This window comes from Symphalangus syndactylus, chromosome 20 (genome assembly GCF_028878055.3).
Source record: "Symphalangus syndactylus isolate Jambi chromosome 20, NHGRI_mSymSyn1-v2.1_pri, whole genome shotgun sequence".
NCBI classification, from domain to species: domain Eukaryota; kingdom Metazoa; phylum Chordata; class Mammalia; order Primates; family Hylobatidae; genus Symphalangus; species Symphalangus syndactylus.
In genome coordinates, this window is record NC_072442.2 from 17164388 (window position 1) to 17180702 (window position 16315).

The following is a 16315-nucleotide window of genomic DNA, read 5'->3' on the forward strand; positions in this document are numbered from 1 at the left end:
TGAGCCTGGCCAACTTTTTCTAAATAAAGTTACAGTGAAGGCTGAGTTTCTTGATAAAAATAAAAATAGTGAAATTTAATGACAGGATAAAACCTTGTTTTATTAGTATTTTTTGAATTTAGAAAAGTACTATTTTAACATGGCTAAGGAGACTGGGGATAATATTTGAAAATTTGGGAGCTTTGGCAGGGCACAGTGGCTCACGCCTGTAATCCCAACACTTTAGGAGGCAGAGAGGGTGGATCGAGGTCAGGAGATCAAGACCATCCTGGCTAACATGGTGAAACTCCGTCTCTACTAAAAATAGAAAAAATTAGCCGGACGTGGTGGCGGGCGCCTGTAGTCCCAGCTACTTGGGAGGCTGAGGCAGAAGAATGGCATGAACCCAGGAGGCAGAGCTTGCAGTGAGCCGAGATCACATCACTGCACTCCAGCCTGGGTGACAGAGCGAGACTCCGTCTCAGAAAAAAAGAAAAAAAAAGAAAAGAAAAAAAGAAAATTTGGGAGCTTTATTTGGGCCACAATGAACACCAAATATTTAATTTGATATAGATATAGATGTAGTGGCAGCTAAATCTGAGTTACTTTCCTTCTCCTTATTCTTTTGAATACAGGGTGAGCACGGACAATCTTGTGCCAAAATGCTTGTGAATCGAGCACTGGGCCGTTGGAGGCAGCGTATGCTCCGAGCAGATAACACTAGTGCCATAGTAATCTGCATCTCTCCAGAAGTGGACAATCAGGGAAACTTTACCAATGAAGATGAGTTATACCTGAACCTGACTGATAGCCCTTCCTATAATAGTCAAGAAACCTGTGTGATGACTCCTTCCCCATGTTCTACACCACCAGTCAAGGTATATAGTTCCACAGTTTTTAAGTTATGTTTTAATAGCCACCAGTTCTTTGGTTAGCATCACCTGGAAACAATTTTTAAATTCTTACAGGATTTTGGATTTGAACTCGATTCAAGAAAGTGATGTAACTTATTATCAGAGAGCCATCTTTACATCAATACTAATCTGAATGCCAGCCATGTGTACAGCACTAATAAAAAGGTGATTGTGGGCCCTTAAGAATATTATTGTTTGCCATCTAATGCTATGAACATTATTTTTAAAGCCTTTAGAAGTTTGTGAAGCACTTAAATATATTTTATTTGAATCTCATAGCCCAGAAGTAGAGCTAATGTTATTATCTCATTTTATCAGTAATAAGCCTGAGAGATTAAACTGTCTAAACAAGGTCATAGAGAATCAAAATTGAGCTGGACTTGAGGATAGCAGACGTTACAACTGGTTGTCTGTTAACTTGTATAAGAAACTTTATTCCTGTTTCTTATCCATGTTAATATTGATTGAGTTTAAGATATGCTTTGAAATAAGCAAATTTTAAGTAGATATCATACTTCCCTTTTTTGGTTTATTAAGAACTCAAATACTTAGTTGTGTTTTCATCCTAATTTTTCCCACCAAAAATTAGCAGTATTGATTGATAATTGCTTTAATACATAGCATGGCTAACCTGGCTTTCTGAGAATGTGTTTTCAGTAGACTGACCATTAAAATGAGAAATGTAGTGAAATCTAATGTCATCTATTCAGGAAGTTTTTTAAAGTGTCAAAGGCCTTTAATTTTGGGCGTTGTAATCCTATAGTCAATACTTGGAAATGGATTATTACTGCTTTGCTTTCTTTCACTTTACATACATATGGCAAAAACCACATATGGCCAGATAAAATGGAATGTTTTCATTTCTTTTTCTTTTTTTGTTTTTGAGACAGAGTTTCACTCTTGTTGCCCAGGCTAGAGTGCAACGGCATGATCTTGGCTCATTGCAACCTCCACCTCCCAGGTTAAGGTGATTCTCCTGCCTCAGCCTCCCGAGTAGCTGGGATTACAGGTGCCCGCCACTACGCTCTGCTAATTTTTTGTATTTTAGTAAAGATGGGGTTTCACCATGTTGCCCAAGCTGGTCTTGAACTTCTGACCTCAGGTGATCCACCCGCATTGGCCTCCCAAGTGCTGGGATTATAGGCCTGGCTGAAATGAAGTATTTTCATTCACAAAAGGTTTCTTTTCTTTGAAAACTGTGAATGGTAATGCAGGTTGAAACCCTTTAAAGCCTCTTTATTCTCTTTTTGAAGCTGCGAAAGAGCTTATGTTTGTATATTTGCATATTTCTGAATATATGTATGTAATTATTACTTTCATGTTCCCTGATAACTGACCTTTAGGCTGTATAGAGAAGGAGGAGACATTAGGGTGGGGAATTGTGTGAGGAACAAAAGGGCATTCTTAATATTGACCTCAAATAAAAATTATTGCAGTCTGCTGACTGGCATTAGTAAACCCATACATAAAATATGTTTAAAAAATTACTTAAGGCCGGGCGTGGTGGCTCACGCCTGTAATCCCAGCACTTTGGGAGGCCGAGGCGGGCGGATCACAAGGTCAGGAGATCGAGACCATCCTGACTAACACGGTGAAACCCCATCTCTACTAAAAAAAGTACAAAAAATTAGCCGGGCGTGGTGGCAGGCGCCTGTAGTCCCAGCTACTTGGGAGGCTGAGGCAGGAGAATGGCGTGAACCCGGGAGGCGGAGCTTGCAGTGAGCCGAGACCGTGCCATTGCACTCCAGCCTGGGCGACTGAGCGAGACTCTGTCTCAAAAAAAATAAAAAAATAAATAAAAAATAAAAAATTACTTAAGCCGGGCACAGTGGCTCATGCCTGTAATCCCAGCACTTTGGGAGGCCGAGTTGGACAGATAACCTGAGGTCAGGAGTTTGAGACCAGACTGACCAACATGGAGATACCCCAGCTCTACTAAAAATACAAAATTAGCTGGGTGTGGTGATGCATGCCTATAATCCCAGGTACTTGGGAGGCTGAGGCAGGAGAATCACTTGAACCCAGGAGGCAGAGGTTGCGGTGAGCCAAGATCATGCCATTGCACTCCAGCCTGGGCAACAACAGCAAAACTTCATCTCAAAAAAAAAAAAAAATTACTTAAATTCTGGGCCGGGCGTGGTGGCTCATGCCTGTAATCCCAGCACTTTGGGAGGCAGAGGCACCCAGATCACGAGGTCAGGAGATCGAGACCATCTTAGCCAACATGGTGAAACCCCATCTCTACTAAAATACAAAATTTAGCTGGGCGTGGTGGCTCTTGCCTGTAATCCCAGCTACTTGGGAGGCAGAGGCAGGGAATTGCTTGAACCCGGGAGATAGAGGTTGCAGTGAGCTGAGATCGCGTCACTGCACTCCAGCCTGCTGACAGAGCAAGACTCCATCTCAAAAAATAATAATAATAATAATTCTGATAATGACCTAATAATACTACTAAAGTAAAGATAAGAAGGCGTATGTTTGCCATATGCAGGTATAGTTATTTGTTAACCCATTGGCCCTGCCCAAATATGGGAAAATATTTAGATTAATTCAGAATAATTAGTATTGTTGGCTCTGATCTAACAACTAACAAAAGACAAATTTCTGCCCAAGAAATTGTTTTTGGTTTGTTTTATTTACTTTAATTGACATAAAGGTGAGTACTCCCGACTATATTTAATTTACATCATTATTAAAGTTATTTCATGTTTAGTAACATAGAGATAAATTTAATTATAATTTGGTTAATGTTGAATAGTTTCAGAGACTTATTCACATTTAGACAAGGCATTTGAGACTAGATTTGTCTGTAAACATGTCAGCTTCTATTTGAATTCTCACATAAATTAGTCTTTGTTTTGGGATGGAGATAGTGGGAAAGCCTTTGTTTAAGTAAGATAGATTACTATGACACACATTCCTTTCTCTGTCCTTTGTTTAGGGCAAAACTAAATTTAGCTATGTTTTACAAGCTAACATCTTTAAGAATGGAATGGGGAAGAGAGCAAAGAGTTTCAGAAAATTAAAACTTAGTTTTAGTTGTGTTTTAGGCACAGTTTGTAATTAATTGTTTAATATTGGATTACAGGGTAGATGGGAGGAGAAAGTTGATCTCTGAAGCAGTGAACATTTTTAAAGTATGTATTTTTAGGGGGTAACCTCAGTATCACATAACTGTTTTACGAACATGCAGGCCTTAGCAATACAAATTAACCTGGGGTATATCTAAGAGGTCTAAACAGTTGCCTGTGCTAACAGATGCAGTGTATTCCCACAGAATGCCAATAAAAAGAGAATTTCCTTCAGAAACGTTCGAGGAGAAAGTAGGGGAAGGGAAGCCAGCACACCTGTGGTGTCAGAATAATATTCTGTGCATTTAGGCTGAGCGCGGTGGCTCATGCGTGTAATCCCAGCACTTTGGGAGGCCGAGGCGGGCAGATCACAAGGTCAGGAGTTCGAGACCAGGCTGGCCAATATGGTGAAACCCTGTATCTACTAAAAATACAAAAATTAGCTGGGTGTGGTGACATGTGCCTATAATCCCAGCACTTTGGGAGGCCGAGGCAGGCAGATCACCCGAGGTCAGGAGTTTGAGACCAGCCTGGCCAACATGGTGAAATCCTGTCTTTACTAAGAATACAAAAGTTAGCTGGGTGTGGTGGTGGGTGCCTGTGATCCCAACTACTTGGGAGGCTGAGGCAGGAGAATCGCTTGAACCCAGGAGGCAGAGGTTGCATTGAGCCAAGACTGTGCCATTGCACTCCAGCCTGGGCAACAAGAACGAAACTCTGTCTCAAAAACAAACAAAAACAAAAACAAAAAAAACAGACAAGTGATATATTTGAGCCAGTACCAGATTAGTAACTAGAAATTCTTTGTCCTTTTCTTCAGTGTCCATTGGTCCTAAAGTCTGTCTGTCTGTCTGTCTGTCTGTCTATCTATCTATCTATCTATCTATCTATCTATCTATACACATATACACACATACATATATACACATACATATACACACACATATGTTTTTCAGTAAAGCATATTCATATCTATGATTAGATTGAGATCATTTTAGAAACAAGTTTCTGGGCCGGGTGCCGTGGATCACTTAAGGTCAGGAATTTGAGACCAGCCTGGCCAACATGATGAAACCCCATCTCTACTGAAAATACAAAAATTAGCTGGGCATGGTGGCGGGCACCTCTAACCCCAGCTACGCGGGAGGGTGAGGTGGGAGAATCGCTTGAACCCGGGAGGCAGATGTTGCAGTGAGCAGAGATAGTGCCACTGCACTCCAGCCTGGGTGACAGAGCAAGACTCAGTCTCAAAAAAAGCAAAAAGGAAGCTTCTGGATGCCTTCAATTTCCCTTTCATTTTATTTTTTGAACCTCCCTGCCTCCCTTATTTCCCTTTCTTTTTAACTCTAGACAAATTAAAGGAAACATTCCTATTATAAGTATACTTTTATATAGCACTTTTAAGAAAGTTGTATATTCAGGCTGGGCGCGGTGGCTCACGCCTGTTATCACAGCACTTTGAGAGGCCGAGGCGGGCAGATCACCTGAGGTCAGGAGATCGAGACCAGCCTGACCAACATGAGAAACCCTGTCTCTACTAAAAATACAAAAAAAAAATGAGCTGGGTGTGGTGGCACATGCCTGTAGTCCTAGCTACTCGGGAGGCTGAGGCAGGAGAATCCCTTGAACCTGGGAGGCGGAGGTTGTGGTGAGCCAAGATCACGCCATTGCACTCCAGCCTGGGCAACAAGAGCGAAACTCCATCTCAAAAAAAAAAAAAAAGGAAAAGTGTTTATTTATAGGAGATTTTATTTCAGAGAAGGATCAGATAAATACGTCTTCATTTGCTGCTCTGCTTGGGCTTTTCAGAATCTATTAGTATTTTGATACATTTGATTGAGAGTCCACTTGAGGAAAATTTTATATGTTTGGGGGAGAGAGTATTTATGCTTTAACTCTGGACCTTGATAAATTATTAAGACAATGATTTTATGAAATGTTATTACTTTGGAAGAGCTGGGTTTGATAGTAAGAATGTTCTTATCTGGAGGTGAGCGGATATTCTGAGTATATGTAGATTTAGAGCACTACACTCAAAGTAGTGGTGCATATCTAGATTGACATGAAGCATTGTAAAAACAGCATTTTTAAAAACAATAAAGTGCCTTGGATAATTCTCATTTGTTTTCATCAATTGGGAATTTCCCTAACCATTCTCAGTATGGTCCCATGTGTACTACTTTTGTGAAATCACAGGGCAGTATCTAGTGTTTGCAGGATGGATGCAAAGCAGCATTCATCTGAGTTTCCATTATGACCATTGTGACATAGTTGCTTTAATGTTGTACTTTGCTTTAATAATGTGCTTTAATGTTATATTGCTTTCCACACTACATACTCAGAAATTAGAATTTAGGAGATAGGATATAAGCCAAAAAACCACAAATTTGTTGCTTATCCTACTGAGATGCTACCATCCCCTCCATTGGTTACACTAGTTTTCATTACTAGAAAATTGAGATTTTTATTTTTAATTTTAATATTTATTTATTTATTTGTTTATTTATTTACTTATTGTGAGACGGAGTCTCACTCTGTCCCCCAGGCTGGAGTGCAGTGGTGCGATCTCTGCTCTCTGCAGCCTCCACCTCCTGGGCTCAAGCAGTTCTCCTGTCTCAGCCTCCAGAGTAGCTGGGATTACAGGTGCGCACCACCATGCCTGGCTAATTTTTGTATTTTTAGTAGAGACAGGGTTTCACCATGTTGGCCAGGCTGGTTTTGAACTCCTGACCTCAAATGATCCGCCTGCCTCGACCTCCCAAAGTGCTGGCATTACAGGGGTTAGCCACTGTTCCCGGCCAAAAATTGAGATTTTTTAAAGCTTTTTTTTTTCTTTTTTGAAATAGGGAACGCTCCATGAATTTGTGTCATGTTTGCACAGGGGCCATGCTAATCTTCTTTGTATCATTCCAATTTTAGTATATGTGCTGCTGTAGTAAGCACTTAATGGCATCTTAAAGCAGTTTTTTGATGGTTCTTATGGAAAAATATGACTTTTATGAAAAATAGAGCAATTTAATCAGCATTATGTTATTACCAAATGTAAAATTAAAGTGCACACAGAGAATGCGATACTTTTGATCTTCTCCGTGTTTGGGTACAGAATAGTGGAAGAGTGAATGTGTGCCTATGGTTAATTTTGAGGGTTTGTTTTGAAATCTTGTTCCTTAATGTATCTTTATTTTTGGTTACCTGCCAATGGATAGAAAATACTTGTGACCACGTGAATTTTCACCCACTTGAATAGATTACTTTATAATTTCATCTGTTACCCTGAAGACAGAATTCAATGTCATTCTTACCTTTATATTGTCTTCTCACTCAGGTTCCTCCCATTAAACCTTAACACATAGTTCAGTAAATAGAAGGTGAACGAATTAGTGAATGCATACCATGTTTTTGCCATCCTACTAACTTCATAAGAAGCCTAATATCACATGCATAGGTTTGTTGAGTTCTAGGATAAATTTTTTTCTTATTTGTTTTACCTTCTTATTTTTCAGTCACTGGAGGAGGATCCATGGCCAAGGCTGAACTCTAAGGACCATATACCTGCCCTGGTTCGTAGCAATGCCTTCTCAGAGAATTTTTTAGAGGTTTCAACTGAGATAGCTCGAGGGAATGTCCAGGGTGTAGTCATACCCTCAAAAGATCCAGAACCACTTGAAGAAAATTGCGCTAAAGCCCTGACTTTAAGGATACATGATTCTTTGAATAATAGCCTTCCAGTTGGCCTTGTGCCTACTAATTCAACAAACACTGTCATGGACCAAAAAAATTTGAAGATGTCAACTCCTGGCCAAATGAAAGCCCAAGAAATTGAAAGAACCCCTCCAACAAACTTTAAAAGGACATTAGAAGAGTCCAATTCTGGCCCCCTGATGAAGAAGCATAGACGAAATGGCTTAAGTCGAAGTAGTGGTGCTCAGCCTGCAAGTCTCCCCACAACCTCACAGCGAAAGAACTCTGTTAAACTCACCATGCGACGCAGACTTAGGGGCCAAAAGAAAATTGGAAATCCTTTACTTCATCAACACAGGAAAACTGTTTGTGTTTGCTGAAATGCATCTGGGAAATGAGGTTTTTCCAAACTTAGGATATAAGAGGGCTTTTTAAATTTGGTGCCGAAGTTGAACTTTTTTTAAGGGGACAAAATTAAAAGAATGTACAGTTTGACTTTTTGGAATTCAGCAGTTTTATCCTGGCCTTGTACTTGCTTGTATTATAAATGTGGATTTTATAGATGTTAGGGTATAAGTTGCTGTAAAATTTGTGTAAATTTGTATCCACACAAATTCAGTCTCTTACTCTGATACACAGTAATTGTGACAACAGGGCTAAATGTTTAAAGAAATCAAAAGAATCTATTAGATTTTAGAAAAACATTTAAACTTTTTAAAATACTTATTAAAAAATTTGTATAAGCCACTTGTCTTGAAAACTGTGCAACTTTTTAAAGTAAGTTATTAAGCAGACTGGAAAAGTGATGTATTTTCATAGTGACCTGTGTTTGACTTAATGTGTCTTTTAAACATTATTTTTTATTTCTGATTTCATAATTCAGAACTAAATTTTTCATAGAAGTGTTGAGCCATGCTACAGTTAGTCTTGTCCCAATTAAAATACTATGCAGTATCTCTGACATCAGTAGCATTTTTCTAAAACCTTAGTCATCAGATACGCTTACTAAATCTTCGGCATAGAAGGAAGTGTGTTTGCCTAAAACAATCTAAAACAATTCCCTTCTTTTTCATCCCAGACCAATGGCATTATTAGGTCTTAAAGTAGTTATTCCCTTCTCGTGTTTGCTTAAAATATGTGAAGTTTTCCTTGCTATTTCAATAACAGATGGTGCTGCTAATTCCCAACATTTCTTAAATTATTTTATATCATACAGTTTTCATTGATTATATGGGTATATATTCATCTAATAAATCAGTGAACTGTTCCTCATGTTGCTGAATTTGTAGTTGTTGGTTTATTTTAATGGTATGTAGAAGTTGAGTATCCCTTATCCAAAATGCTCGGGACCAGAAGTGTCAGATTTTTTAAAATTTCAGAATATTTGCTTTATACTGAGCTTTTGAGTGTTCCTAATCTGAAATTCAAAATGCTCTAATGAGCACTTCCTTTGAGCATCATGCCTGCTCTGAAAACGTTTCTGATTCTGGAGCATTTTGGATTTCGGATTTTCAGATTAGGGATGCTTAACCTGGATTAACATTCTGTTGTGCCATGATCATGCTTTAGAGTGAGTTTATTTTATTTATTTATTATTTTGTTTGTTTGTTTGAGATGGAGTCTCTGTCACCCAGTGGTGCGATCTTGGCTCACTGCAACCTCTTCCTCCTGAGTTCAAGTGATTCTTCTGCCTCAGACTCTCTCCCCAGAAGCTGGGATTATAGGTGCGTGCCACCACACCTGGCTAAATTTTTTTTTTTTTTTGAGATGGAGTCTAGCTCTGTTGTCCAGGCTGGAGTGCAGTGGTGCGATCTCGGCTCCCTGCAACCTCTGCCTCCTGGGTTCATGCGATTCTCCTGCCTCAGCCTCCTGAGTAGCTGAGATTACAGGCACGTGCCACCATGCCCAGCCAATTTTTCTATTTTTAGTAGAGATGGGGTTTCACATCGGTCAGGCTGGTCTCGATCTCCTGACCTCGTGACCCACCCGCCTCGGCCTCCCAAAGTACTGGGATTACAGGCGTGAGCCGCCGTGCGCAGCCATTTTTGTATTTTTAGTAGAGACAGGGTTTCACCATGTTGGCCAGGCTGGTTTTGAACTTCTGACCTCAGGTGATCCACCCACCTGGGCCTCCCAAAGTGCTGGGATTATAGGTGTGAGCCATTGTGCCTGGCTTAGAGTGATTTTAAAATACAACTTAAAGTCTTCATTTTTGCACACTGAATTTTTTATTTTAATATCGTATAGATTGAAATAGGTCAGGTGTGGTGGCTCATGCCTGTAATCCCAGCACTTTGGGAGGCCAAGGAGGGCAGATCACAAAGTCAGGCAATCGAGACCATCTTGGCCAACATGGTGAAACCCCATCTCTACTAAAATACAAAAAATTAGCCAGGCATGGTGGTGCACGCCTGTAGTCTCAGTACTCGTGAGGCTGAGGCAGGGGAATCACTTGAGCCCGGGAGGCGGAGGTTGCAGTGAGCTGAGATGGTGCCACTGCACTCCAGCCTGGCGACAGAGTGAGACTCCATCTCAGAAAAAAAAAAAAAAAAAAAAGAAACTAAATAATGTGATTAAGTCAGTTATGGCTTATAAGCATTATGTAAAATATGTAGCGATTTAAAATGAATAAAACGCTGTATACTTCGGTAATACAGGAAAAAATCTAAAGGGAATTAATACTAAAACTATGTAATTTTGATATGACTTGTACAGTGAGATTTTTTTTTTTTTTTTTTTTTTTTGAGACGGAGTCTCGCTCTGTCGCCCAGGCTGGAGTGCAGTGGCGCGCTCTCGGCTCACTGCAAGCTCCGCCTCCCAGGTTCATGCCATTCTCCTGCCTCAGCCTCTCCGAGTAGCTGGGACTACAGGCGCCCGCCACTACGCCCGGCTAATTTTTTTGTATTTTTAGTGGAGACGGGGTTTCACCGTGGTCTCGATCTCCTGACCTCGTGATCTGCCCGCCTCGGCCTCCCAAAGTGCTGGGATTACAAGCGTGAGCCACCACGCCCGGCCAATAATTTTTAATTTATTAATTTGGAACAAGATCTGTCATTGAGAGATTCAAGAGTTAATTCATGAATTCAATGTCGTGCACCTACAATATGCTACAAACTGTGTTGTTGGAAACATACCTGTTTTCCATAGGAAAACTAAGTTTTTTCAGATCTTTACGAGAGAGATAGCAACTAGCAGACACTTCTGGAGTCTGTTCATTGTGAAGGTCTTTTCCATCTTGTACACCTGTAATACCATCCTAGCTGCACCACGTGAAAACCCAGCAAGCCAGGTGTGGTGTCACATGCCTGTAGTCCCACCCACTTGGGAGGCTGAGGTGGGATGATTACTTGAGCCTGGGAGATTTAGGCTGCAATGAGATATGCTCATGCCACTGCACTCCAGCTTGGGCGACAGAGTAAGACCCTGTCTAAACAAAACAACAACAAAAACACCAGCAAATCTAAATACATATTGAAATCCAGGCCGAGCACGGTGGCTCACACCTGTAATCCCAGCACTTTGGGAGACCAAGGTGGGTGGATCACGAGGTGAGATTGAGACCAGCCTGGCCGACATGGTGAAACCCCGTCTCTACTAAAAATACAAAAATTAGCTGGGCGTGGTGGCATGTGTCTGTAATCCCAGCTACTTGGGAGGCTGAGGCAGGAGAATCAGTTGAACCCGGGAGGCGGAGGTTGCAGTGAGCCGAGATTGAGCCAGTGCACTCCAGCCTGGGTGATAAAGTGCAACTCCATCTCAAAAAAAAAAAAAAAAAAATCCATTTAGGCCAGGTGTGGTGTCTGCTGCCTGTATTCCTGACACTTTGGGAGGCTGAGGTGGGAGAATTGCCTGAGCCCAGGAGTTTGAGACCAGCCTGGAAAATGTAGGGATACCCCATCTCTACAAAAAAAATAATTAACTGGACATGGTGTTGTATGCCTGTGGTCCCAGCTACCCAGGAAGCTGAGGTGGGAGGATCGCTTGAGCCTGGGAGGTGGAGGCTGCAGTGAGCCATGATCATGCCACTGCACTCCAGCCTGGGCAACAAAGTGAGACCCTGTCTCAAAATTAAAAAAAAAAAAAAAATCAGTGTAGCTACTTCTTATTTTTTACTTTTTTTTCTTTTTTGCCAGTAGTTGTAAAATAGATTATGTAATCTGTATTTTTCAAATCAATTGTTTAATGTAAAAAGTGTCACAGCATTCTTCCCTACATCACATTATTTTTTAGTGCAATAGATCTAATTCTATACCATAATAGTAGCTATCTAATATTGGAAACCTTCTTGAGACACAACTGTATATGTTAAAATTACTTATTTTTTGTATGTGTTCCTAGGGCTGTGGTTAGACCTACTCTTTAAGGGAGTCAAAGATGTTATGCAATCACAAATAATGCTTTAATGTTTGTTTTTCTTAAATTTTATTTGTCTATGTAACACATAAATCAGTAGTAATGGAAAGTTCATGATGTGTAAAATGATACATAATGTAAAGTCCCCTACCTCAGGCCCCAAGACAGTCAACATTTCCCCCTATTTTTTGTGTGTATTCTTTCAGCAGTAGTCTATGCATAGACATGCAATGATTATGTGTTTCTCTTAACCTTATTTCTTAAAGATTTTTCTGTATCAGTACATCAAAGAGCCTCATTCTTTAGTATTTAAGTCTACAAATGTAAGTTAACTATGCCATTTTTTTTTTTTTTTTCTTTTTTTCGAGACGAAGTTTCGCTTTTGTTGCCTGAGCTGGAGTGCAGTGGTGCGATCTCGGCTCACTGCAACCTCTGCCTCCCGGGTTCAAGCGATTCTCTTGCCTCAGCCTCCCGAGTAGCTGCGACTACAGGTGCGTGCCACCATGCCTGGCTAAGTTTTGTATTTTTCATAGAGACGGGTTTTCACCATGTTGGCCAGGATGGTCTTGATCTCTTGACCTCATGATCCACCAGCCTAGGCCTCCCAAAGTGCTGGGATTACAGGCATGAGCCACCGTGCCCAGCCAACTATGCCATTATTTAACCATGTCCACACATTCTGGTTATTTTCAGTATTTTGCAGAAGATAATTCTTGATCTGTATGTCTTATGCCACAAGGATTAAAATATGTATTCATTGCTACAAAATATCTCGAAATTTAGCAGTTTAAAACAACAAATATTATCTCCAGTTCCTGAGCCTCAGAAATCTGAGAGTGGTTTAGCTGAGTGATAGTCTCGTGGTTTTGGTCAAGCTACCAACCAGGGCTGCAATCTTTTGAAGGTGTCACTGGGGCTAGAAGATCTGCTTCCCTCAAGACTCACAGCTGTTGGCAGGAGACCTGTTTGTTGCCACATGTTCCCCTCCAGAGGGCCTCTCACAACATGGCAGTTATTTGCCCCCAGAGCAAGCAACACCAGAGGGCAAGGAAGAAGGCACGATGTTTTTTGTAACCGAGCCTCTGGAAGTGTCATACCAATTCTGTATTTTGTTGGCACACAGACCAAGTCAGCTACAACGTGGGAGACTCCTACACAAGGCATGAATTCTAGGAGGTGGGCGTTTTTAAGTGTCATCTGGAAGGAGACTATCACAACCTAGAAGTTAAAGGCATTGATATCCTGAAATACAGCGTGTGTAACATTGTTTTAGTGAGGTGTGCACTAGCTATGTTTTGGTAATAGCATTAGTGAGCAATGTTATTTTCATCTTCCAGACGTCTGGCAGATTGCTCTAGTGGAGTAAAGCATCTTAATGTATTTTGCCCCTAAATAAACTATCTCACTAACAAAGTTGAGAATAATTTTTTTTTTTTTACAGGGTCTCACTGTCCCCAGGCTGTGGAGTGCAGTGGCACAATCATAGCTCACTGTAACCTTTAACTCCTGGGTTCAAGTGATCCTCCCATCTCAGCTTCCCGAGTAGCTGGGACTACAGGTGCATATCACCACAACTGGCGGATTTTTAAAATTTCCTTAGAGACAAGGTCTCACTGTATTGCTCAGGCTGGTCTTAAATTCCTGGCCTCAAGTGATCCTCCTGCCTCGGCCTCCCAAAGTGCTAGGCAAATTTTAATCTTTGAGACAAAATATGTAGGCAGTATTAGTGGTTGCATTAGGGATTACAATGTACATACACTTATAGGCTATTTAGAATCAATGTTCTATGACTAAAAGTGGAGTGTAGAAACGTTACTAGCCAGGTGTGGTGGCATGTGCCTGTAGTCCCAGCTACTCTGGAGTCTGAGGTAGGAGGATCGCTTGGGCCCAGGGGGTTGAGGCTTCAGTGAGCCGTGATCACACCACTGCACACCAGCCTGGGCAACAGAGTGAGACACTGCCTCAAAAATAAATAATAAAAGTAACACAAGTTTTAGCAAAAGGAAAAAGAGTTAAAGCAACCTGGGTATGGTGGTGCATTCCTGTAGTCCTAGCTACTCAGGAAGCTGAGGTGGGAGGACTGCTTGAGCCCAAGGGTTCCAGGCTATAGTGTGCCATGATCACACCTGTGAATAGCTACTGGACTCCAGCCTGGACAGCATAGCTAGGCCCTGTCTCTTACACAAAACCCAAAATAACAAACTGAAAACAGGTCGGGTGCGGTGGCTCATGCCTGTAATCCCAGCTCTTTGGGACGCTGAGGTGGGGGGATCACCTGAGGTCAGGAGTTTGAGACCAGCCTGGCCAACATGGTGAAACCCCATCTCTACTAAAAATACAAAAATTAGCTGGGCAAGGTGGCGCACACCTGTAGTCCCAGCTACTTGGGAGGCTAAGGCAGGAGAATTGCTTGAACCTGGGAGGCAGAGGTTGGCAGTGAGCCGAGAATGTACCACTGCACTCCAGCCTAGGTGACAAAGTGAGACTTCGTTGCAAAAACAAAAACAAATGGAAACAGAGAAGAATGTGGTGCTAAAAAAAAAAAAAAAAATCTAGGCTGAGCATGGAATATGCCTGTATTCCCAGCACTTTGAGAGGCTAAGGTGGGTGGATCACTTAAGGTTAGGAGTTTGAGACCATTCTGGCCAACATGGTGAAACCCTGTCTCTACTAAAAATACAAAAATTAGCCAGGCATGGTGGCGGACGCCTGTAGTCCCAGCTACTCAGGAGGCTAAGGCAGAAGAATCACTTGAACCCGGGAGGTGGAGGTTGAATTGAGCCGAGATCGGGCCACTGCATTCCAGCCTTCGCAACAGAGTGAGACCCTGACTCTAATAATAATAATAATAATAATAATAATAATAATAATAATAAAAGATGGCTTTAAAGCATCCTAAGTCTAGTGAAAGTCATAAACCTACAAATTCAAGCCCAGCAAATCCCCAAACAGAAAACATTAAGAAATCCTGACATAACCAAATTACTAAAAACTATAGAGAAAAACAATCTTGAAAGCCACCAGAGGAAAAATATAATGCATACTGACCTACACAGGACTAACTTAAATGACTGCATATTTCTCTTCAGAAACCATGATAGGGCCGGGCATGGTAGCTCCACCTGTAATCCCAGCACTTTGGGAGGCCGAGGTGGGTGGATCACTTGAAGTCAGGAGTCTGAGACCAGCCTGGCCAACATGGTCAAACCCCGTCTCTACTAAAAGTAAAAAAATTAGCCAGGCATGATGGCGCATGCCTGTAATCCCAGCTACTCAGGAGGTTGAGGCAGGAGAATTGCATGAACCCAAGAGGTGGAGGTTGTAGTGAGCCAAGACAAAGCAAGACTCCGTCTCAAAAAAAAAGGAAGAAAAAAAAGAAAGAAAACATGAAGACCAGAGGAAGTGGCTTTTTTATTTTTTTGAGACAGAGTCTTGCTCTGTCATGCCCAAGCTGCAGTGCAGTGGCTCAATCTCGGCTCACTGCAACCTCTGCCTCCTGGGTTCACGTGATTCTCCTGCCTCAGCCTCCTGAGTAGCTGGGACTACAGGTGCGCACCACCACGCCTGGCTAATTTTTGTATATTTAGTAGAAACGGGGTTTCACCATGTTGGCCAGGCTGGTCTCAAACTCCTGACCTCAGGTGATACACCCACCTTGGCCTCCCAAAATGCTGGATTACAGGCATGTGCCACCATGCCTGACCACCTTGTGTATTTTTTAAATAGTTGATAAAACTAAGGTTTGAGGGCTGGGCATGGTAGCTCACGCCTGTAATCCCAGCAGTTTGGAAGACCGAGGCAGGTGGATCACCTGAGCTCAGGAGTATGAGACCAGCTCTGCCAACATGGTGAAAACACGTCTCTACTAAAAATACAAAAATTAGCTGGGCAGGTGGCGTGCGCGCGATGGAGTGCACCTGTAATCCCAGCTACTCAGGAGACTGAGGCAGGAGAATCACTTGAACCCAGGAGGCAGAGGTTGCAGTGAGCCGAGATTGAGCCACTGCACTCCAGCCTGGGTGACCAAGGGAAGACTCTGTTTCAAAACAAAACGAAACAACAACAAAAACAAGATTTGGGCTGGGCATGGTGGCTCATGCCTGTAATCCCAGCACTTTGGGAGGCCGAGGCGGGCAGATCACGAGGTCAGGAGATCGAGACCATCCTGGCTAACACAGTGAAACCCTGTTTCTACTAAAAATACAAAAAATTAGCCGGGCGAGGTGGCGGGCGCCTGTAGTCCCAGCTACTCGGGAGGCTGAGGCAGGAGAATGGCGTGAACCCCGGGGGGTGGAGCCTGCAGTGAGCCGAGATTGC

At 42.0% G+C, this 16315-nt stretch overlaps 1 protein-coding gene and 1 non-coding gene across 3 annotated transcripts in view; one reads left to right on the top strand and one right to left on the bottom strand.

Moving 5' to 3' along the window:
- The window catches only part of PPM1D (protein phosphatase, Mg2+/Mn2+ dependent 1D), a 68516-nt gene extending 59599 nt beyond the window's left edge, over nt 1-8917 (top strand). The window contains exons 5-7 of one of the 2 annotated variants that reach the window (XR_008653161.2): nt 615-857; nt 948-1058; nt 7468-7604. Coding sequence is in view for 1 of the 2 variants with exons in the window: in XM_055257592.2 (XP_055113567.1) it covers nt 615-857; nt 7468-8025 (801 nt within the window). In the remaining variant the exon portion in view is untranslated. Of the gene's footprint in view, nt 1-614; nt 858-947; nt 1059-7467 lie in introns of both variants that reach the window. The other variant, XM_055257592.2, reaches the window with a different exon arrangement.
- LOC129470797 (U6 spliceosomal RNA) lies at nt 6803-6907 on the bottom strand. The gene has a single exon (XR_008653326.1). It is a non-coding gene; the product is annotated as a U6 spliceosomal RNA (small nuclear RNA).
- Nucleotides 8918-16315: the final 7398 nt, after the last annotated feature.